Consider the following 23,393-nt stretch of genomic DNA (forward strand, 5'->3'; position numbering starts at 1 on the left):
GAAAAAGAAAAGAAAAAAACCCGGTTTTGAGTCAGACTGAAGTGCCTTAAAAGTCACAAAATAAGGAGTTAAGTTTTTGTTGTGTAAGAAATATAGGGTAGTTTTTTTTTTTTAATTTTTAAATTTTTTAACAAGTGTAATACATGCTCATGATTCTGAAAGGTATGAAATGAAAGCTCTCCACCCTCTTAATCTTTCCTCATTCCCATTCCTCATATGCACCAGTTTCTTGAGTGTTTTACAGGAAAAAATACAAGAATTGTTTTTAACTCAAATGTAATCATAATAAATGCACTGGACTCTGTGCTTTCACAACTAAAGTACCTTGAAGCTCTGTTCACATCAGCAATACAGATTCACCAGTTTTTTTTTCTTTTATCAACTGCATACATTTTCATTGTGTTCTTGTATCTTAATTTATGTAACTAGTTAGCAAATAATAAACATTTACATCACTTCTAATTTTTTTTTTTACTAGCACAAACAATACTACAACAAGCATCCTTGTATGACTATCTCTGAGTTCATATGTGATTATATTCAAAAAGAACTGCAGGGCTTCCTTGGTGGTGCAGTGGTTGGGGGTCCGCCTGCCAGTACAGGGGACGCGAGTTCGGGCCCTGGTCGGGGGAGATCCCACATGCCGCGGAGCGGCTGGACCCGTGTGCCACGGCTGCTGAGACTGCTCTCTAGAGCCTGCGAGCCACAACTACTGAGCCCGCGAGCCACAACTACTGAGCCCACGTGCCACAGCTGCTGAAGCCCGTGCACCTGGAGCCTGTGCTCCGCGGCGAGAGAGGGCACCGCGATGAGAGGCCCACGTACCGCGGCGGGGGATGGCCCCCTCTCGCCGTGGCTGGAGAGGGCCCGCGTGGCAGCGGAGACCCAATACAGCCAAAAATAAATAAATAAAATAAATAAATTTATTAAAAAAAAAAAACTGCAGGGCAAATGAATGTGTCTTTTCTGGTTCTGGCAGCCATTGTCAAATTGTTCTTCCAAAGTCTGTCAAAATTTACACTTCCACCAAGAGTATACGTTTTGTATTTTTTTCTTTACATGCTCACCAATATTTGATGTCATAAACCTTTACTTTGAAAAAACAGCAGGTAAAAAAAATAGTTATCTCAATTTTTCTCTATCATTAACATTTAGAGTAAAGCTTAGGATCTTTCATATTTTAGTGACCTACCTTTGTCTTTCTTTGTCAGGGAAATTCTCACTGATATCATTTACCCATTTTTCTATGGGCTCAAGGTTTTGTCTTTTGCTTATGGATTTGAATGAGCCCTTAATTATGGCAAGCAGCCATTGGTTGTAAATCTTGTCATACTTTGTTTAGACTTACCTTACTTCTTGCAATAAGTTATTTCCATTTTTATTTAGGCAAATTTACCAGTTTTATTTATGGCACTGTCGTTTAACATTCTGCTTAGAAGAATTTTTTTCACTAAAGGATTTTAAGTTAGTTCAGCCATGTTTCTTTCCACTGATTTTGCAGCTTTTCGCTTTTTACACTTAAGTCTTTGGTCCATCTGGAATTATTTTAGTGTGAGAGGGAAGGAAATTCAGGTTTACTTATGAGTAGGAGAGTAAAATGATCAGAGCTAAGCTTCAGAAATATAAATCTGGCAGCAGCTTATAATTTAGAAGGAAGAAGAAAAGGCTAAAGCGAAGAAACCTGGTAGTTGAGATAATACAGCACCGGGGAGTTGAGGAGACAGCTATACTCAAACTATAAGAAGCACCGATCCAGGGTTTCACAAAGCATGATCCATGGAATACTCATACCTCGAGGTGCTCCATGGACTGAAAGGGTTATGTCATCAAAACCACTGGGAAAAGCTGTTTACTCTTTTCTTACTTGGAACTTCCCTATGTAGAGTAAAATATTAAACTCTGCTAAGAACTGTATTAATGACAAACAGGAGCAATAATAAAAACAGCTTAAAACTTTTCTACTCTGTATTTCATAGAATTATTTAAATATAGAAAACATTTTACTTGGGGCATCTATGAACGTAATATTAAACTCCTCCGAATCAAAGCTCTGGAAGGTGAGATGCATGCCCAGAGTTGCCTAATATGCATGGTAGGTGAATTATATGAAGATATGATAAACGAATAAACTTTGAAGTAAGATGGGCATGGTGGATTAAACTCCCAGACCTTCCTTTCAGTAACTGTATAACCTTAGGCATCGTAATTTCCTTATGCCTTACTATCCTCACCTGCAGATGGAAAAATGCCAACTTTGTAGAATTATCTTGAGAACTGAATGAACCACTGTACTTCGTTAACAAGAGGCTCCAAATATTTACACAGTATGTGCTTCTATTTATAGTATTACTACTCAATTAATTTAAAAGGAGAGAGTGTGTAACAATGCATGCGGTACTAATTAAATATTCATTTACTTTATTTTAGCTGTCCAAGTAACATGCACTGATAATTTGTCTCTATATGTCCCTTCTAAAGGTGTGATGTTTATAACCCCTCTGTCTTCAAAAGTTGAAGAGAAAATTCCTTATGTTATATACTTCTAACAGGGATCCCATGTGGTTTGGGAAAATTTCATGAAACAATCTGAGCTGTCTTGGAAGGAATGGGCCGTTTAAAATCTGAAAGTCACTAAGTATTCATAAGTACAAGCTACTGCCCCACCTACAGTCCTAAGGGGATTCATTAGGATTTCAGAGAACTTTGCAGGTATAATCTTATGAAAATAACAGACAGCTCAACAAGAAGGACACATAACTCAAGTTTATCATCAGGAGAAAGTCATCAAGAACCATCATATTTGAAGATTCTGTTCTCTTGGCATTCGATTTATCATCCCAAGGGGCTATTACCGGATTGAGTGTGTTATGGAAAAGATTGGCAGTATCAACAGGTGAAGTGGTTGAATAGAACAGACAAAATCACATGGACTGGCTCAAGAACTAGCCCAATATGCAAATAAGATACATCTGTAATGAAACTCCAATTACCAACACCTTCTCTTTCCTTTTTCTAGTATGACAGCTCATGGCCATGGTAGTAGAAAAAGCAGAAAGTCAAGATTAATTAAAAAAAGAAAGAAAGAAAGAAAATTACCACCATCTAGAAAAGCTTATTATCTTGATATGCACCGAGACTTTACACACACACACTTTGCACAAAAAGGAATCAGCCTTCATATTGTATTCTTTTACCTGCCTTCTTCAGTCAATAACACATCTGTCCCCTTCCATGCCCGTAAGTATATTTCTATAAATCAGTTTAATGGTCATTTATGTATCTATTTGTGTGTGTGTATATATATATATACACACATATGCACTATATCATATAGTTTATGTACTATATCATATAGGTTTTTAAAACTAGCATTCCTAATTTAAACTAAAAATCCAATGCATTGAATGCAAAAGCTGTATTTGTAGACAAAACCTACTTATTTGTCACCAGCAAAGCTCATTCTCCAAGTTAAGAACTTCAGCCATATAGGGTCTCCAAAAGAAATGTGGTCTTAAGCTAGAAAAGTTTCCTAATTAAATGCATTTCTCAGAGTTGTTGTTTGTTTATGAAAGGAAATGATCTCCATAATTTTACACAAAGTTCACATTTTGTAATACCTGAGAACTTTTCTCAGGGGATTTTAAGAGTTCAGTTTCAAGTCAATAATTATTTACTAAGTCTTTAGGGAAACTGAGATACACATAGATGAATTCATTCTGCATAAAAAGTATTTGAACACATATGAAAAGCATAAATTTGACTTTTTTCCTATCCTCTGGCTTAAGAGTAATAAGATTCATTATATTTATACACATATCTTTAGACTCTTTGCAATATATATACCTATTTGGAATGTTTCTTCTTGCCAGAAAAAGAAGTAAATCTGAGTTGTTTTCATATGGGATCCATAAGTTCTGACTTTCTCCAAGGGTGGCTAAATAAGAGCCAGACGTGATTTCAGAAAACAAGCGAGTGATGGTTTTTGAACGGCTGCTGCTGCCCTCTAGCAGTTACGCTGAGATTTCCAGAGCAAGCCATGTCCAATTGCAGCTTTTTTAACAGACCCCTTCAGAAACCATAATGGGCCTTATGGAAACTTAAGGGCATTTTTCCTCAGTCACATGGGACAGGAGAAACAACTTTCCCTTTATAGAGCACAGTCTACTTTACTTAAGAGAGCAGGAGATTCAAGTCGAGCAGAATTCCAAGCCAGGCTTTATCCACTACAATTAAATGAAGGGAACATGCACATTCCCCTTCTCCTGCACATGGTGGCTACATACTTCTGTTTTTTGGTACCAGCCTCAGAAGAACAGTTTCCTCCCTGACCATCTAAGGGCCTTGCTGGCCACGTTCTGTCACTTAGCACATCCCAGTTGAACCACTCCCGAACTTTTCTCCCAGTGAGATTGACTCCCCTCCTCTTGGGGAGCCCACCATGGACCACAGCTCAGCGGCACCTTGGACAAGGCTTGCCCATGGCTGGACCCCGTGATGTAGTGTACCAAATTCACCAAAATCCATTTTTTTGAAAGACCATCCAGTGGCCAACTTACAGAGAGATTGAGGATCTGAATTTACCAATTTTACCAAAACTTGCTTATTTTAACTATTTATAAAGTTTTACCAAAACTGTTTATTTTGACTATTTTTAAAGTTTGTATAGAATAAACAATGGGAATTAAGAGAGCTATGGAGAGTGAGGTCCTCGTGGGGCCTTCAGATTCTCCCCCTGTACCATGCTCCCCCCCAAACTTCCTTCACCCCACCCACCCCACCCCAAGACTTCCCTACCTGCCCTACTCTCTGCCTGCTCACCACCTCTGTTCCCCCTAATATTCTTTCTCTGTCTTTAGTCATCCCTTTGTGGGATCTTCAGCTTAGGCCAGGCCATGTCCGTTCCTTTCTATCATTTTCTTTGGCCTGAGACAAATTAAATATTATTTAAGATGCTGTTCTGGCTTTGTCTTCAGAGCCGATTAACTAATATGACCCAGAGACCTTCCAAAGTTGTTTTATTTTTGGTTTTTTTGTTTGTTTGTTTGTTTTTTGGGGGCTGTGCGGGCCTCTCACTGTTGTGGCCTCTCCCATCGCGGAGCACAGGCTCTGGATGCGCAGGCTCAGCGGCCATGGCTCACGGGCCCAGCCGCTCTGCGGCATGTGGGATCTTCCCAGACTGGGGCACGAACCCGTGTCCCCTGCATAGGCAGGTGGACTCTCAACCACTGCGCCACCAGGGAAGCCCCAAAGTTGTTTTTAAAAGTTCTCATCCAATAATGTTGGATGAGATGAATAGATGATAAATAGATGAATGAAAAACATTGTCAACATACTGATGGATTCAGTAAATGGGCCATTTGGTGAGTAGATTATTGAACAAATTGGCTTTTGTTGAAGTGGTCACTAAGAAGAGATGCCTGCACCCCTATTCTTGATGAGGTGATCAGTTTACAGGGGTGTAAACTTCTGCTTAGAGACAGCATGCATGGTTGCCCCTGTAACACCAAAGGAGGAGGAACCCAATTAAAAGTTAGAGGAAAGCATGACCACATAGAAAAAAGGAGAGGAGAGGCAGTGGCCAGGATGCAGCACTATAAACAGAGCAGAAAGCATTGGGGGGATAAAAGGAAATAAGGTTAAGAGTAAGCCAGAAAGCCAACGAATGTAGCTGCCTGAAGTCTCTATAAAGGGTCAAACCTCCCAGATCTATAAGTGTATCAGCTCTCGGTGTTCCAGAAATCCACTTTGCCAAATTACACACAACTATTAATACCTTAACATTCTCCTCTTTATTAATAAAAATACTTCAAATGTCCCCAGCCCAAGCTATTATTTAGGCATAAATCTACGTCTAATGAAATAGATACCAACCTTTCTGGAAAAGAGACAACAGGACTGAAGTTTAGTATAATACTCACAATGGATGTGATCTCATTCGCTCCTCCTAAAATGGTAAGTTGCAGTTTTAAAGATGAGGATGCCTAGTGAGTTGCTAGAGCCAAGCCTCAGTCCCAGACCCATTGCACACTAAAGCTTTCATAAGTGCAGCCACACTTAATACCTAAGCACAACCTCCAAGTACTGATGCTCCTTCCATCAAGAAGCAGGGTGCCTACCTCGTCCCCTGTAATCTGGGCAACTGCTTTAACCAATGCGGGGTGGTGACAATAACACTGTGTTCCTTCCAAGGCTGTGCTGTAACAGGTGACACAGCCCCTGCCTCGTGCACTGGCCCTTTGCGTCTGGCGCCCTGAGCCGTGATGTAAGAAGTGTGACAGTTCTGAGAGCACCAGGCCGTGAGGAAGCCAGGCCTCATGTGCAACAGTCCTCCTCTTCCAAGCATCCCATCCCAGGCACCCAACATGCAAGTGAAAGGGCCTTTGAGTCTTCAGATGATAAAGTCCCCACAGTAAGTCATCCCCCAAATCTCAAGTCTTCCAGGTTGAGGCCCCAGACAGTGTGTAGCAAAGCAAGCCATCCCCACTGCGCCTTGTCCAAATCCACACTCCAGAGTTCACGAACATATGGTAGGTCTGGGCTGAAGGTAAATTTTTACACGCTGATTGTCTCTGGAATAATACCCTTCACCATCGTGTGCAATGCTCCCCGCCTCAAATTCAGCATGTTGGGGACACCTGAGGTGCGATGGCATGATGGAATTAGCTGACCAATACTGTAGCTGACCTCCAAATTAAGCCACAAGTAAAATCACAGACATGGAAACACACAGATACACCCTCTGTGGACTTCATCCTCTGGGTAAACCGTGCACGCACTTTAGCAGAATCCACCATATCGACATCACAATCAAACAAAGGAAGTAAAAAGAACTACTCAAAACATAGCATGCCATGCTGCACATATTATGATACGTCCGTGTGGAAATGAACAGATAAAACCTCTCCTACAGAGAAATCCAATTCAACCAAATGGAAGGCATGCAAAATTCAAGTCAATGATCTTCGGGTGGGTGTAAGGTGATTTTTTACAAGCAGTGGACACAGGAAGCAGGCCTGTTTTGCTCCAGAATACTTCATAGGAATGGAGATGGGATCCCACAGAAGGGACAGGTAATTGACTATCTAAAGCAGGGGAGGACCAAGACCTTCTAACCAACCTATGAGGATGCAGAGTGTCAAAACAAAACCCATCAACAAAAATCTCTAGAGGAAAGAGCTAAGTTGTGAGAATCCACTAATGGCTGTTTGGATGCTGGTCTATATCCTAGTGGAAAAGGGGTAAAGAGAAGCAGATTCCCAAACTCGGCTCCCCATCCCTGTTGCGGGACCTTGGCAGGCTACCAAAACCCACCAAGTGGAGGAAATCCAACTGCTACATGGGTTTCAGGATGGGTGTTTGCGTCTTTAAAGTTTCAAGTTTGCTAATGAAGAAGCATCTTTCTGAATAAGCTGACCAGATGTGTCTTCGTTGTTCCCACACAAGCACACCAATGATCGAGCGCCATCTGGTGCTCAGAGTAGGTACTCCAATGTGAAGCAAAGCCCCAATTTTTGCAAAATAAAAAGTATTGACTGTGACCCTTCAATACAGTGCAACTGTGATGTGGTGCTGGCATTGGAACAAAACAACACATCCATAGGAATCAAAGAGAAATCCAAAACGCAGACCCTCATATGGACTGCATTTTAATACCCAATTAAAAAGTGGCCATCAAATCATTAGGGAAAGGAAAATTTAGTCCTAGTTAATTAAACACCCATTTGGCAAAAAGTAAAACTAAGTTCCGACTCTGGGCCAAGAAATCAAAATAAACTTGATACAGATCAAAGAGATTAATGAAAAAAATGTAAAACCAGACAGAAAAGAATAAATATAGGTTAATGCATCTCTCTCAAGAGAGAAAAGGCCTTTCAAGGTACAAAAGCATAGGAAGCAAGGAAGAAAGGAAACTCTCCAGAATAAAATTGTAAGACTGGAAAAGAGGCTTGCAACAAAAACTTTATAAACAAAATTAAAAGGCAAATGACAAATTAGAAAAATATACATGAACATATCCAGGAAACAGGAGAATAAGCCACAGAGATGGATGGAGTTGGCTGTGTACAAAAGAGAAGCAAATATCTCTTAACCAAATATATCTCAGGGTCCAAATTTCTCAGCACTAATTAAAACAAAACCAAGACGATACTTCCTCTCTATCGAAATTGACATAGATAATCTACACACAGTGGAGGTGAGAAACGGGAAGTGGAACACTCATACGCTCCTGGTGGGTGAGCAAAATAGAGGTGTTTCTCAAGAGTGAACCGGCAATTCCGTTAAGCAGAATCTTGAGATGTCAGATTATGTGACAGAAAACATCCAATTCACTGCAATAAATGACTTGCAAAGAAATAAAGTTTGACACACAGATGTAGGCACAAGAATGTGTTCTGTAGCATTATTACTAGTAATTAAAATCTGGAATGATAACCTAAACTGGAACATTAATTAAACAAAGAAAGGTGTACTACTGTTTTTAATTTCTTCTCAAAATAAAACTTTTATAATACAGAAAAAAATACATATGTGAAGCAAAAATAGCAAATCATCAGGTAATTTGAAGTCAGATCCTATTTTACTTTAGAACTCAGTATTTTTTAAAAAATCAGATCAGTGTAGTACATTCAGTAAAAAATTCCAATAAGTAATGACCTACTGGGACGACTTCATCCACACCAAGCTTTCCCATGTTGGTCACTATGAAACTTGAGGGGCATCTTCTGAGTCAAATTTAAGATGAAGAAAATAAAACCATCAATTCACAATGGAGTTCTTATTCAAATAATGCACCCTTAAAAACTAGTGTCTCTTTCATTTCTGCTGCCGCAATGACAAGAAAGCAGGAACTGGTCTCAGAAAACAACCTTAACCAACCCTTTGCCCTGCTGGCAGTGGGCAGGGGGTGAGAAGTACAAAATCTAAAGAGAAAAACAAGAGGTGTGCAAACGGTGGGACAAATTATCAAGAAACTGGGAAGAAGGGCCCTAATAAAATTGACAGAAATGCCATAAGTCATTGCCTTTCCCAGAGGGAAAACACAGAAATAAAACCGAAAGGAGAATAACTAGAACCAGACACAGCAATAAGAATAGCTCGTGGCCAATGTACATGGCTATGCCACCCCTCCCACACACACATCCCCATAAGCATATGCACCAGGTTAATCCCCATAATCACTGCTGGATGATGTCTAAGCTGGTATTCAAACTCAAATGGTCTGTGCCCCGAGTCTGTGACGCTGACCCACTGTCCAGTGCCCCCAACACTTCCCATCCTAGCACAAACAAGGTCATCTGTGTTGGGCAGCAAAGAGTATACAGAAGAGACTGCTGAGGGTCTGGCCCAAGCCCACAGAGATGCCTGGAGGCAGAGGGGTGAACCCTCAGTGTACCCCATTCACAGCACACCTGCTGGGAAGCTACACGGCTGCTCCTCAGCATATAACACAGAGTTCTAGAAACATCCAGCCTGTCCCCCAATCACAGCTGCAATGAGGAGAATGTTCCTCTCTAGGTCTAATACAAGAGCATCCTTTCCTTTTTAAAGAAGAAATATATAATCATAAAAATGGTACAATCTTTAAAATCAGCCTACTAAATCACAAGAGGCAAACAGGACCCAAATCAGAGGTATCTGACATTTGAACATTTTGGTAGCAGTTTCGTAATTTATTAAACCCCTATTGCATGGCCAACTTTTCACACTAGTGGGAGATCTTTAAAAATTTTTGTCTAAACCATTCCTTTCAAATAGGAAAATGACTTATCCAATGCATTCTTCCTATAATCTGCAAAAGTACCTGTCCCTGCTCTAAAAACAGCTGTCCCAGTCTACCTGGGCTGGGATTAGAGAACCGTTTGCTGGATGAATGCGTCACGAATTGTCATTGCCTAAAACTCACATCAAGAAGACGACCATCGAACCCTCAGCCCTCAGGCCTACAGCTGAAGTGATGTGTACGCCCTAGTGATGTTGCAGGGAACTCCTGCAATGGACTTTTCTTTCCCTTTTGCAGTATTGCAATGTGGCCACCAGAGGGCATCAGTAACCTAGTATGCTAGTGCACAGCAGGACACTATGCAACTACCCTTCACATCAAGGGAAAACACAGGGTTTCAATGAAAGGGCCATTGTTTTCCAGGAATTAATGCTCCAGGATTTAAGCTTGGAGTGGAGCGTTTTTTCCAAGACAAGAGGCCTGCCCATGTCACATGGTGCTCATGCCAGGCCTAGAAAACAGGGCTGCTGGCATTAGCAATACCAGTTCGAGGACACCAAAATATTTTCTTGGCCACATTCCCTTTCATGGGACACTGAGCCAGGGTTCAACACTCTCTATATGTCAACCAAACTGTGAAGCAGTTAGACTTAAAATGAATTGGTCCTTTTTTTGTTATTGAGCTGTATGAGCTGCTTGTAAATTTTGGAGATTAATCTTTTGTCAGTTGCTTCATTTGCAAATATTTTCTCCCATTTAATTCAAAAAGAGTCATGTACCAAAATGTTCATTGCAGCTCTATTTACAATAGCCAGGAGATGAAAGCAACCTAAGTGTCCATCATTGGATGAATGGATAAAGAAGATGTGGCACATGTATACAATGGAATATTGCTCAGCCATAAAAAGAAACGACATTGAGTTATTTGTAGTGAGGTGGATGGACCTAGAGTCTGTCATACAGAGTGAAGTAAGTCAGAAATAGAAAGACAAATACCATATGCTAACACATACATATGGAATCTAAGAAAAAAAAATGTCATGAAGAACCTAGGGGTAAGACAGGAATAAAGACACAGACCTACTAGAGAATGGACTTGAGGACATGGGGAGGGGGAAGGGTAAGCTGTGACAAAGTGAGAGAGTGGCATGGACATATATACACTACAAAACATAAAATAGGTAGCTAGTGGGAAGCAGCCGCATGGCACAGGGAGATCAGCTCGGTGCTTTGTGACCACCTAGAGGGGTGGGATAGGAAGGGTGGGAGGGAGGGAGATGCAAGAGGGAAGAGATATGGGAACATATGTATATGTATAACTGATTCACTTTGTTATAAAGCAGAAACTAACACACCATTGTAAAGCAATTATACTCCAATAAAGATGTAAATAAATAAAATAAAATAAAATAAAATGAATTGGTCCTACCACGTTCCTTATGCTTTACCAATCTCAAAATTATGGACCCCCAAGAGTTAACTGGACAATGGCTCAGACGGAGAACTTAATACAGGTGTCTGGTTTGGTCAAAAACAATACAGTCTGTAGAACCTCCCAGAAAAAAAGTGGGAAGGAAACGGGAAATATAAAGGAGTAAAAGGAAGAAGCTGGGATGAGGGAGAGGAGTGGAAAGATAGAGCAAAGGAAAATTAGGTGACAGAAAAGGAGGGAAGGTGTGACCAGCAGACAGGCAACAGGGAATAACCGGGACAGAGCAGAGAGACAGGGAGGGCTCAGGTTTTCTCCTAGAGATGGCTTGGAAGATGGGCTTCAGGAAATGCCTGGGCATTTTACAGCATCCAAGTAAGGCTCATTCCTAGAAAGACCACTGGAGCAACCCAAGTGGCCCAGCAAAGGAAAAAAAAAAAAAAAAGAGGCTGTTTAATTAGCACAGAACTCTCCAACAGTGGGTCAAGTCTAGTCAAAGCTGAAGGACTACATGCCAGGGAATCGAAGAGAAATTCCTGAGGAACTGGAAAATGACCTGTAAGAGGCAATCTTCTCAATGTGGCCACACTTCCAGAGGGACCTCATCAAAATCTCTCAGCGCTGCACGATGCTGGTCTTACATCCACAGTGACCCATAGATGGACAGGCATGTTCATGACAGCGAGGTGAGTTATTGCTTAGTCACTCACTAACTCCAGTTCTTTTTCATGAGCTGTGGGTTTTGCTGGGTTTACTCAGTGTACACACACACACACACACACACATACACACACACACACACACACACCCCTATCTATCTATTCTGTACAAGGGATAGCAGAGTTGACAGCTAAAGACCCTGGGATGCTCTGGGTGGCGACTACATAACAGTACGTTCCTGACACCATTGCTAAACCTGTACATCGTTTAGAATTAGCAACTTTCTAGTATAACAAACTTCACCAAATCTCCCAGAAAATCTCAAAATCACAACTTGATAGTCTACTTAACAAACCAGCCCTGTGTTTGAGCCAGAGAAGTGAGAGATTTAAATAAAATGTTCACAGAACTCTTTACAGCAGGGAAGGCCATCGTCCAGCCCCTGGCTGATGGATTCATAACCCTGTGAGAAGTTGGGGGGATCCCTGTTTCTGAGAGGCTCTCCTCCTTCTTTCTGGATGGGCCAAGTGACAAAGTTTCCAGTCCTCAATCACAAACCCTATAAGGGCCTTTGAACATCCTTTCTTTAGGTATGTCAGAAACATCTTTTCCTGAGAGAGATATGATGACTTTTCACTTTACTGCCCAGTGAAAATACAGGGGGAAAAAAAAGACTTTTTACTACCCAACATCTCTAGATTTTTCTGCATTATTTTATGTCACATTACTGAGATGTTTTCCAGATACTTCATTTGAAAACATAAGCTTCACAACTTGATCACTTCCTCATTAGCTTATACCTCCTTATTTTAAATAAAGATGTACTTGGCTACTCTAAAAAGCAGCTTCTCCAAGAGAAAATCCAAAATCAGATCTAGTCTATTCTAGACTGAGGTCAGCAAATTTTGGACATGGGTAAAATCCAGCCTCGTGCCTGTTTTTACAAATAAAGTTGTACTGGAGCATGGTCATGTCCACTGGTTTACATATTATCTATGGCTGTTTGGTCACTAGACCAGCAGAGTAGCTGTCACTAAGTTTATGGACCTATGCCCCATAAACTCTAAAATATTCATTTCTGTCCCTGTACAGAAAAGGTTTGCCAACCCATGTTCTATATGGAATGTTACCTACGCAGCAATGATTATGTAATAATCCAAAGAAAATGCTGACCTCTTCCCTCACCAGAGAATGATTCATCAAAAAAATTTTTTTCTCCCTAAAAATTCACAAAGTGTGATGGCACAATTGGGTTAAGTATCCTGGAGCAGGTCCTCTGTAGTCAAGGGTACAACACATTTCAACAACACTTTGAAGGCGTCCCTGTCATAAGTGAAATCAATATTTGGTCAAATTGATTATATTTTAGACAAATATAAAATACATGATTGAATATATGTAAAATAGAACATAAATCAACTCCTATGCTGAAGACGGGGCATAAAGAGAGAGCACAAGGGTACTGACAAATTAACCCAAACTAACAGCCAAGTGTCCAAGGTCACTGATGGGAAAGCTGACACGGATCACAGGAACCAGCTCTGCAACGGGAGTCAGGATCATGGGCCAAGTTCATTATCATTATTCATTAATTACCATGACAGACACACTATCATTTATTGACTATTTTCTCTATGTATGGCACTATGTTATATACACTTTCTTTTTTTCAGTTCTTACAACTACATTATAAGGCAAGCTACATCATGCCCATTTTGCAGATCGGTAAATTCCACTTGAGAGTGAGTGAGTCGCCATCAGAAATCACAAGCCAAGAAGTAGATGGTAATGTCTCATTCCTCTTCTTGTCCCCCAGAACCAATCATTCTGGTGAGTCCTGCCTCAGTCACTGCCTCCCTGAAAGTCCCTGGTCAAGTCACTTCGTCTCTGTACTTCAATCACCTGAATTACGACTTCTGTTAAATGGGGTTGCTTGTAGGTAAGTCTTTTTTTCTGGACTCTATCACTAGGTCCCAGTCGAGTACCAGTGTGATGCTCATCTCACTGAAGGGACTGAATAAACGCTTGCAGAGTCAAGGTGTGAGTGAAGGAACTGTTCCCTCCTGGGAAGATGTTTTCCCTTTCACGATAGTCTTTAATACTCCTTGTCTTTAAGTCCAGCACTTAAGTTGGATTTCCCTAATGAAGAACTAAAATGTATTAAAAGCACTCTATGTATAAACCTCCAGTATGGCATACGAAGATGAATAAAACGGTTACCCAGCTAATATAGCACTAATAGTAACAGGGAGGGCCAGGCATTTATCCAACTGAGGGTAAAGGTGTATGGTTTATAGAGGTAAAATTTTCATAGGACCGAGATGACAGGGAGCTTATGTCTGTGAAAAACATAAAAGACTAGATAGAAATGCCATTTGAATAGATCTTGAAGGATATTTAGTACTGAAACTATCGGCTATCGATCCTATATCCAGAGAATCGGAGAACATGTGATACAGCATAGTGTAAATTCATAGATAATTCACAAGTCCTTTTATATTTGGCACATCACACCGTTCTCTGTACCTAATTATGTTAATGAGGTGAATACCAAGTTAAATTATGTTCAGAGACTACAAACTGAGTAAGAGTGCAAAAGCATAATGAGGTCCAGCCCCAAGAAAAGAAAATGCTGTGTCTAATCGGGAATTGAAACTCTCCCTACCAGGAGAAGCACGTGTTTCTGCTCAAGTGCTACCACCCAGTGTCTAGAGCAGTGGTCCTCACAAGGTGGTTCCTGGACCAGCTGCATCGTGATCACTTGGGAACTTGTCAGAAATATAAGTTCTCGGGCCACACCCCAGACCTACGGAATCAGAACCTCTGGGGGTAGGCAATGTGTATTTTCATAAGCCCTCTAGGTTGTTCTGATGCTCACTCAAATTTGAGAACTACTGGCCAAAAGGACTGTGCTGGATAAAATTCTGAGGTTGGGCTGGGCTCCATAGAAAATATTGGCATAGCAATAAGCCATGTCAGTCCGGGGCAAAGGAGGCAAGCACAGGAGGCAGTGACTATGATCCCTGCACAGATCAGCAGTGGGCACCAAACATGCCCTGATCACTACCCTAATACTTGTGAAAATCAAGCAGTCATGAACACAGTCACAGTAAGGAAGGCACACCACACTGCAAAGTCTAGAAGAAGCTCTTGCTGAGAGGGGGATGTTTTCTTAGTAGATAATGATTAATCTTCCCAATAAATAAAAGAGACAGGAACAATGTTACTGGTTATAAAAGATATAGGTGCTAAAACAGGTTATGATCTAGATTCCTTACTAGGTATTTATCCTTGGATTATATTAGGTTGACACAAGATAAAGCCAAATTGTCATATGATGCTTAACTCTGATGAAACTATGAAGATAGAGATGCTATTGATGGGATTAGAGCACAGATTACAGTCTCTCCTTTGGCCCTGAAGCAGTGAGGTGTGGAGTAGGCACACAAAAACCCTATTGCTTTGGTCATTTTCTGATGTAGGCAATGGCTCCTCCCGTCATCTGCCAAGTTTACTGACTGTCTCCTGAGTATCTGTTGTAAGTGTACTGGTGTGATATATCAAGGGTGGTGTGGCCAGATCACGCACATCAATTAGGGATAAATAATCAGAACTGATGGCAAAACTGGAAAAGGGGCAGCTGGCCCTGGAAGAGGTCCAAGGCCTGGGCACAGCCCCGAAGTTACATACTATATTGGAGCTTTCCAAAAATTTACAACAGGACAGTTATTTTAAAGGTTTAGAGCACTTTCTTTCCAGTAAAGTTAAATGCGCTCTCTGTGGAACACACTTCCAATCTCCAGATAAACTGTCCCAAATCGAGCTCCATAATGATCATCATTTGACAGAAGCATCCACTGGACACTGCAGGTTCTGAGCAAGAGTCAGGATATTTGTGGGCAGGCACCTCACTCTAGTTTATGATCGTGTCCCTCAGATGTGATTTCAGGTACAAAATGCTATCTGCCCCAAATCATTCAAAATAACCTTAAGAGAGCTATCTATTAAGATGCAGACATTTATAATAATAGTACACAGTGACAGTACACAAGAAGTCGCACAACCGATGGATAAGAAATTATAACTTTGACAGAAAACACTATTTACCAACAAGTAGAAAGTGAAATTTGTTCACCATTTTGAAATCCTGAGAAATTACGAAAAGACAGAGAGAGAGAGAGAGAAAGAGAAAGAGACAGAAAAAAGAAAGATAGTAATTTTGTTTTTAAAAAGTGGGTATATGCAGATCTAAAAGATGGAAGTTGGTGAGATCAGACTGATGGAAGAACCCACAGTCCAAAACAGGAGCAGTAGAAAGTCACAGCAGAAAAAGTTTCAGGGGCAGATGTGGGCCAAGAGGATAGGAAGGCAGGTGAACCAGGGATGCTCCAGCTTGGAGGCAGTGGATACAGGAAGCAGAAGATGGCCTGAGCAAGTACCATGGTGACTGGTTGGCACAGCACACATAGAGCAGCTGGATGGCCCAGCACTGCCCTGTCCCTTTGGTGCCAAGCAGTGACTAGCAAAGGCACTTGCAAGCAGGAAAAGTGAGAGTGGGCAGGAAGCCATTGAGGAAGGTTTTCCATAACGGGGCATCACCAGGAGCCGGCCTGAACGACTGGCTCTCCCTGTCTGGCTGCATGTCCCAACCCTGCTCATGCTCAGTGAAGTCAGGACACAGTAAGCAAAAACAGCATCCATAGATGGCAACAGGGACACACAAATAAAAAGAGGTGCGGAAAACACAACCCAAGGATATCCAAGGGAGAAAGCACCAAACAGGAGATTTTCAATGTATACTTAATGCTCTCAAAGCTGACAGCAACATCTCATGCATGAAATAGACTGTTCTAAAAATGAAAAAAAAAATGCCAACTCAAAAGATGAACAGAATATCACAATGGTCATCACAACTGCCGAGAAAACAGTGAGCTGGAAGGCCCGGCTGAGGAATTCTTCCTGAAAAAAAAAAAAAAAGTAATGGCAAGAATGAGGAAGAAAAAGTAAGAGACACAGAAGACAAATGGAAGGGAGACCCATCCTCTGTTTCACAGTTTTTTCCAAAACAAAGTAGAAAGGAACTACCAGGACAGACTGGCAAAGACCTGGAGAAAGACACAAAATTCTTTAGAATAAAAAGGTCCCACCTACTAAAAGAAATAAATGAAAAGAGACAACAAAGGAAAAACAGATATATTTACCTGTAATGAGATGTAAAACCTCTGAAGGACAAAAGAGGCCATAAAAATGAGGGGTAAACAATAGACTGGAGAAGAAAAATTGCAACACCCAACCAACAAATGAATGCTGAAAATTTTAAAGACTCACAAAAATTTAGAAGGAAAAGCTCAATGGAAAACTGGGCAAAGGATACAGAGAGCCATTCACAGGAGAGGAACTACAAAGGGCCATGTTCATCACCATCATAATCCACAAAGCACAACTTAAAACATGTGGACACTTGACCTAGAAGATTGCCAAAAACTAAGCAGAGTGATAAAAGGAAATATTCGATGGTGACAAGGTAGGGAACACATAACCATAGTGTAGGAGAGGACATACTCTGTACCTTTTAGGGGCCCGTGTACCAGTATCTCTTACATTTGAAAATGTACATCTTCAGGATCCTGTAATTGCATTTCTAGGTTCTGCCCTGAGCTGCTCATAACAGTTAACTTTTATTAAGTGCTAGAAGCCCAACAAAGTTTTAAGTCACTACCTTCAATCCTCCTAAAAGCCTATAAGGTAGGTCAATACTAATGTTCTTGTTTTACAGATGGGGAACCTAAGTCATAGTGGGGTCCAGGAGCATTTCTTAAATCAAATAGCAATAAATGGAAAAAACAAGGTTTGAGCCCAGGCAGTCTGGCTCCGCTGTCTGCTCTTAAACATACACTATTTTTAATCTAAGATATATTCTTATCTGTGTATGGAGCCATACACAGGATGTTTATTACAGCATCATTTATATGGCTGAGAAAGTAAGAAAAAACTATCATCAGCAGAGAAACAGATATTTAACACAACATACTATGGAATACTATTAGTATTTAAAAGAAGGGAGATATAGTTACATGGAAAAGCATGGAAAATCTTTAATTCATATTGTAAAGTTTAAAAAAACTTAGTGCAGAATATGGAATATGCAGAATAATACTGCAGAATAACGATATTAAAATATCACTTTAATTAAGAAATATATGTGTGTATAAATGCACAGAAAGAGGTAGCAAAGGTGAACAAATCAATCACATATGTTATAACATCATAACAGATGTTATCCAGAGGGAGGGGAGCCCAGTGGGATTTCAGGGCAGGAAGGAGAGTGGTTCAAAGGGCATTTCCATCTATGCGTTTGTTTGCTAACTCAGATCAAGAATGTATTTACATATTTCTCATGGATTAATTAAACTAGGATCACGGAAACTTTTTCTTTAGCAGTTGTTATATGCCAGCCATAAAGCACTTACAGCGATCTTATTTCATTCTACAATAACTTTAGGCGATCATCAATATTTGATTATTATTATTAATCATAAAAAAAGGACAGTAAGATTCCATGTGTTTCAATAACTCAATGCAAATACCTTGATACCTGGAGAAGCTTAGATTTGAGCTCCAGTCTAGCACCAGCCATGCTGAGATGGAAAAATGTGACTAGCAAGGTTGACAAGAGGGTTGAGAGAAAGAGGTCTGCAGGATACCAAGGGCACCCAGAGCCAGGCCTTACCACAGCGATCCCGGACCACCAGGTTCCGGCCTTCCTTCAGGTGGATGGTGAGGAGGTAGGCGAAAGGGCTGGGCAGGTTACTCAAGCCGTCGCCGGCTTCCCCGAGAGTCTGCACAGATGGAGAAGCCATTGAAGTCAGTTGTCTTAGGCCCAAGAAACAGAATGTCGGAAACACTCTTCATTTAAGGAAAAAAGATGATCACTGTAATGGCAAATCTGTGAGCGTCATCCTCCACTCCCACCCACCCATGCCGATGACATGGTTACACTGTTCTTTCATTCGCGGGCCTCTCACTGTTGCGGCCTCTCACATTGCGGAGCACAGGCTCCGGACGTGCAGGCTCAGCGGCCATGGCTCACGGGCCCAGCCACTCCGCGGCATGTGGGATCTTCCCAGACTGGGGCACGAACCCGTGTCCCCTGCATCAGCAGGCGGACTCTCAACCACTGCGCCACCAGGGAAGCCCGGTTACACTGTTCTTTATCCTTCTCCCCAGTGGGATTCTATGAGAAATCGTGACAATAGCTTCACAGTATTAACTTCCCAAGAAGAAGCAGGTAAGTTGCATGCCGACATCTGACATCCCCCTAAACTCACCCATGCCCTGCAGGATCCTTATCCTACAGCTCCCAGTGGAGAACCCAGAGAGGACATAGCATGCAGAAGTCCAGCTATGGGGCGGGTTCCCACGACCCTGGTCCACACCTCTCAGCTCGGATGTGTGATGTCTCTCCCTCCTCTTCTCTCCTCACCCCACCAACCTCCATCAGTTCAGGTACACCTACTTCACATATAATAAAAACATTCCCATTCACGACTACTCAGCTGATCACCTACTGATCCATGTCCAGCCAACATGTGCCCCACCCCTGGGTCCATATGGGAGACACTTCCTCTCTGCTCTCCTGCCTGTGGCATATTTTTCTTTCACTCCCTGGTCCCCATTATAGTGTTTCCTACACTTACCCACACAGTCTCACCTCCCACCAAGTTCACTTTCCTCTCCAGGAATGCATCAACTCCTACAAGCCACAACATCAAATTTGGTTTCTGAATATTTCTTAAACGAATCCAATTCAAGTTTTGAAAAGAGCAAATTTGTGTCTTTTGAGAGAAAAAGTACAACTAAAATAATTTATTGTTCACTTATTTGAATTTCAATGAATCGATCTGTGGCTAAGTCACTCTCGACAGCGTTCTTTTGAAAGTTTCTCGGTCCACGTTTCAAAGCACTTCAAAATGGCTTTGTCTCCTGTACCATCTCACTCAATTTCATGGCTCTGTATTTTTAGAAGAATCTATCCCACTCTGACAAATCAATAGACACTGAATTCATCTTTTCCAGCCACAATTTGCAAGGCCTGTCTTTGTGGGTGGTAACAGTTCAGCAACCTTTAGAAATAAAAGAGGCAAAGATCCAAACATTTGATAAGAAATATTTATAGCATTTACTTTAGTGTTTGTTTGTGTTTAAGGAATGCCACTTACAGATTGCTCTTCGAAACGTTGGGATGTCAGAGAGGCATTCAGATCACCACTTCCACAGAGCTTCTGTAAACAAGAAGAAAAAATAATAATAACCCTGCTTTTATAAAACCAAAAGAATATCAACCTACAAGGATATCCTTGTATCGGGTGTTTCCCTTTGAAGCTGCCATTTGCATAGTCAAATGCATAGTTAAATGCAGGAGTGTGTGGCAAGTCTTGGCAGTAAAAGGTTGACTCACTGGAGTCCATCTGGCTGCAGCCTCTGCCCTCTTAGTCATTGATCAGCATGTGGATAAGGCCGATTCTGCTCTCCTGAAGGGCCACTGAGGCATCCGTAGTTCATCCAAGTCATTAGCGTGCCAGCAACTTTGCCCCAGGGGAGGCAGTGGGAGCAGCAGGGCCATGCTGCCAGGTCCCTCCATCGAGGACCTGCCTGGTCCCCCAGCCATCAAAGAGAAAAGGGCTATCAGGTACCAGAGACCCGAGTTTATCAGTCTAGTAGGACACATTTCAAATGTGACCACAAAGACCTTCCTCCAACCATAACCTCATGGGTCTAGCAACTGTACAAGAACCAACCAAAGAGTAAGGAAATGCAAATTCTCAACAAATGATCTCAGACTGGGAGGTGTCTGTTTCCTACTTAAATATGCCTCTGACAACCTAGGAAATGATGCCACCAGGCAATGAAGTGAGTGTGGTTCAGCAGTTAGTATGGGACGCAGTAAACATTTGCATTCTATCAGGTTTTATATGCACCCAAGTGGGGTCCAGAGGAGCTCTGGGATTTTATGAAGGTTCTGGGTTAGATGTGAGGATAGCTACCTGCATGGAAAGGCAGAGTGGAAGGGAAAGGAGCAAAAGGCCTCCCAGCATTTTAGGGATGTTCCCGTTTGTCGGACACATTAGCCAGGGCTGCTTTCCTGTGGGAAAACATGAGATTTCTCCCTCCAAACAAGGCTGAGTAACTGAAGTTATGGGTAAACTTAGATACAGGGAGCAGGCCTGCGGAGATTGCTTAGATGACTATGAAGCTTTGAGGGGGTGAAGATGGGGACCAGATGCACTATGGTCATTGGTCCTTCCCACCCACAGCAAAGATCAGGGAGATTCTGGCACAATTCAGAGATCCTGCCTGGATGGAAGGCAGGATGCCTTCCAAGACATTCTCTCTCTGTCTCTCTCTCTCCCTGTCTCTCTATCAAGTGGAGTTCAGGCAGCAACAGAACCTGGATTCTACAACAATAGGGCATTTCTTCAGGCCCTAAGAGGGCTGACAAAGGGCTGAAAACAAACAGGGCTCTCTGGTCTACCACCTCTGCATGCAGTGACACCAAGAAATGCTGCAGCGAGGCAGAAACGAGCCCTGATCACAAGTCAGCGTGGAGCCTCCCAAGCCCTCACCGGGGAGCAGAGAAGCCCTACAGTTGTTTGCATCTGTGCTTCTCCCATCACATCTGCCCCTTTCTCCCAGTCCCAGCTCGAATGTCCCTTTACTGTGAATACATTTCATTCAATTCAAATTCACACAGGACCCAGGGTGATTTCAGACACTTGGACCTTTCTCTAAGGACCCCAGCACTTCAGTCACTGGTGCCCCCCTGGCTCTGGAAGTATTACCACTGCCCAGCTGGGCAAAGAGCCCTCACTCTCAATGTGGGCTCGACCTGACAGCAGACAAGGAAGGAGGCAGCTGGGCCTCTGTTGGTCATCTTCCTGTCCGTTTCCCGGTCGGTACCTCCTACTTGTGTTATGTGTAAAATGACACCCGGGGGAGTGGGACAGGATGGCCTGAAGACCACTCTATGACGACGATCAAATTTTACTCAACTCTCCCAATTTCAAAAGATTTCTCCTCATGCCTTTTATACTATTACTCTCCTCATGATTATCTCCTGGAAGCTCAGCGATTCCTCTTCTGCCTGATTTGCAAAACCCAAAATACTCCAATCAGGTCTTCATGTGCAGAACCAACAAGTAACATCTGCTGTCTGATCCTCTGTAGCCTGATCACCCCGTTAGTGTCTCCAGTTTTATGAAACGAATCAACGCTCCACTTAACCAATCCTGTTCGAAGGCAGTTCTGTAAAACTGCCAGTGCTGGGATCAGAATTCCTGTTTAAAGTGCGTGGTCCCGTATCTTCTACTGTCACCTTCTTCTGTCAAAAAGAGTGAATGTTTCTTAAAAACCATCACTCCTCAGACCAACACACCATACACACTCTCCCAAGGGAGCCTCCCTGTCATTCAGTGACAAAATGAGCCCACATCACCACCATCATTTACACACAATCAAAAATGAACACGGAGCTTTTATTCAAATACTCAATAAGTCTTCCACTTAGAACAATGTGGAAATTAAATGTGAAGAATGACATTAATTCAACATTATGGCTCGTTTTACTCACAGAAGTCACAGAACTTAAAGTTATGGTTCCCACAGCCGCCATAACTGTCACATGCAGTATATACACACCAAGGAAGGAAAGTGATCACCATAAAGAAGACAGGAAAGGCTACAGAAGTACAGGAGTACCAGGTTACAGCTGCTGGGGGACACATAACTTTGAGTATTCCCGACACTCTGCATGGAACTGAAGGTATTATTCACTGAGAAGTTGCATTATTTTCAGCTTCTTTGTTAACCTAGTAACTACATCACTGAATTTTTCATTAAAAAAGTCCAATTACTATTTTTCTTACAGGAATCCCTGGTATCCATCATCATGAGAAGATTTTTTTTTTTTGATGTTCTCAACAAGCAAAATCAAGCACTCTAATTTTTCTTTTTTAAATTTTACTTTAAAAAAGTTAACACACAGTGAAATTGACTTTTTACATGTGTGTACAATGCGATGACTTTTTTACACATGTATATATTTGTGTAACTACCACCACTATTGGGACATAAAACAGTTCCCCCAAAAAACTCCTGCATGCAATCTTACTGTTATCACATTGTTCCCTCACCCCAATCCATGGCAGTCATTGACCTGTCCTCATCCTATAGCTTCATCTTTTTCCATAATGTCATATAAATGGAATACATGCAAACTTGACACTAGCTGACATCTTTCACTTGGCCCAATGCCTTTGAAATCCATTCAAGTTGGCATCTGTATAAATAGTTCTTTTTTTTTTAAATTACTGAATAGTATTCCATCATTATGAGTGTACCATAGTTTGTTTATCCAGTAAGCACTGGTTTTAACCATTTTAAACAAATGTTTCCAAGGACGTACTCAGGAAAAGACAAATAATCTTGAATATCATCAATGCTGAGAAGTCTTAATATGACAAAACTCTCTAATTATATACAAACATTCAGAAACTCAGCAGTAACATGTTGGCATGAGGCTAGTCA

The 23,393-nt window shown here is 41.6% G+C and overlaps 1 protein-coding gene across 5 annotated transcripts in view; it reads right to left on the minus strand.

Moving 5' to 3' along the window:
- Positions 1–23,393, minus strand: part of MCTP2 (multiple C2 and transmembrane domain containing 2) — a gene marked incomplete at both ends in the record, with an annotated part of 197,884 nt that overhangs the window by 157,106 nt on the left and 17,385 nt on the right. For all 5 annotated transcript variants that reach the window (XM_079699877.1, XM_079699876.1, XM_079699875.1 and 2 more), the window contains 2 exons: positions 18,541–18,649; positions 20,030–20,092. In XM_079699877.1, the coding sequence (XP_079556003.1) occupies positions 18,541–18,649; positions 20,030–20,092 (172 nt within the window). The remainder of the gene's footprint in view (positions 1–18,540; positions 18,650–20,029; positions 20,093–23,393) is intronic.

The sequence above is a fragment of the Hyperoodon ampullatus genome (assembly GCF_949752795.1).
Source record: "Hyperoodon ampullatus genome assembly, chromosome: 3".
NCBI classification, from domain to species: Eukaryota; Metazoa; Chordata; class Mammalia; order Artiodactyla; family Ziphiidae; genus Hyperoodon; species Hyperoodon ampullatus.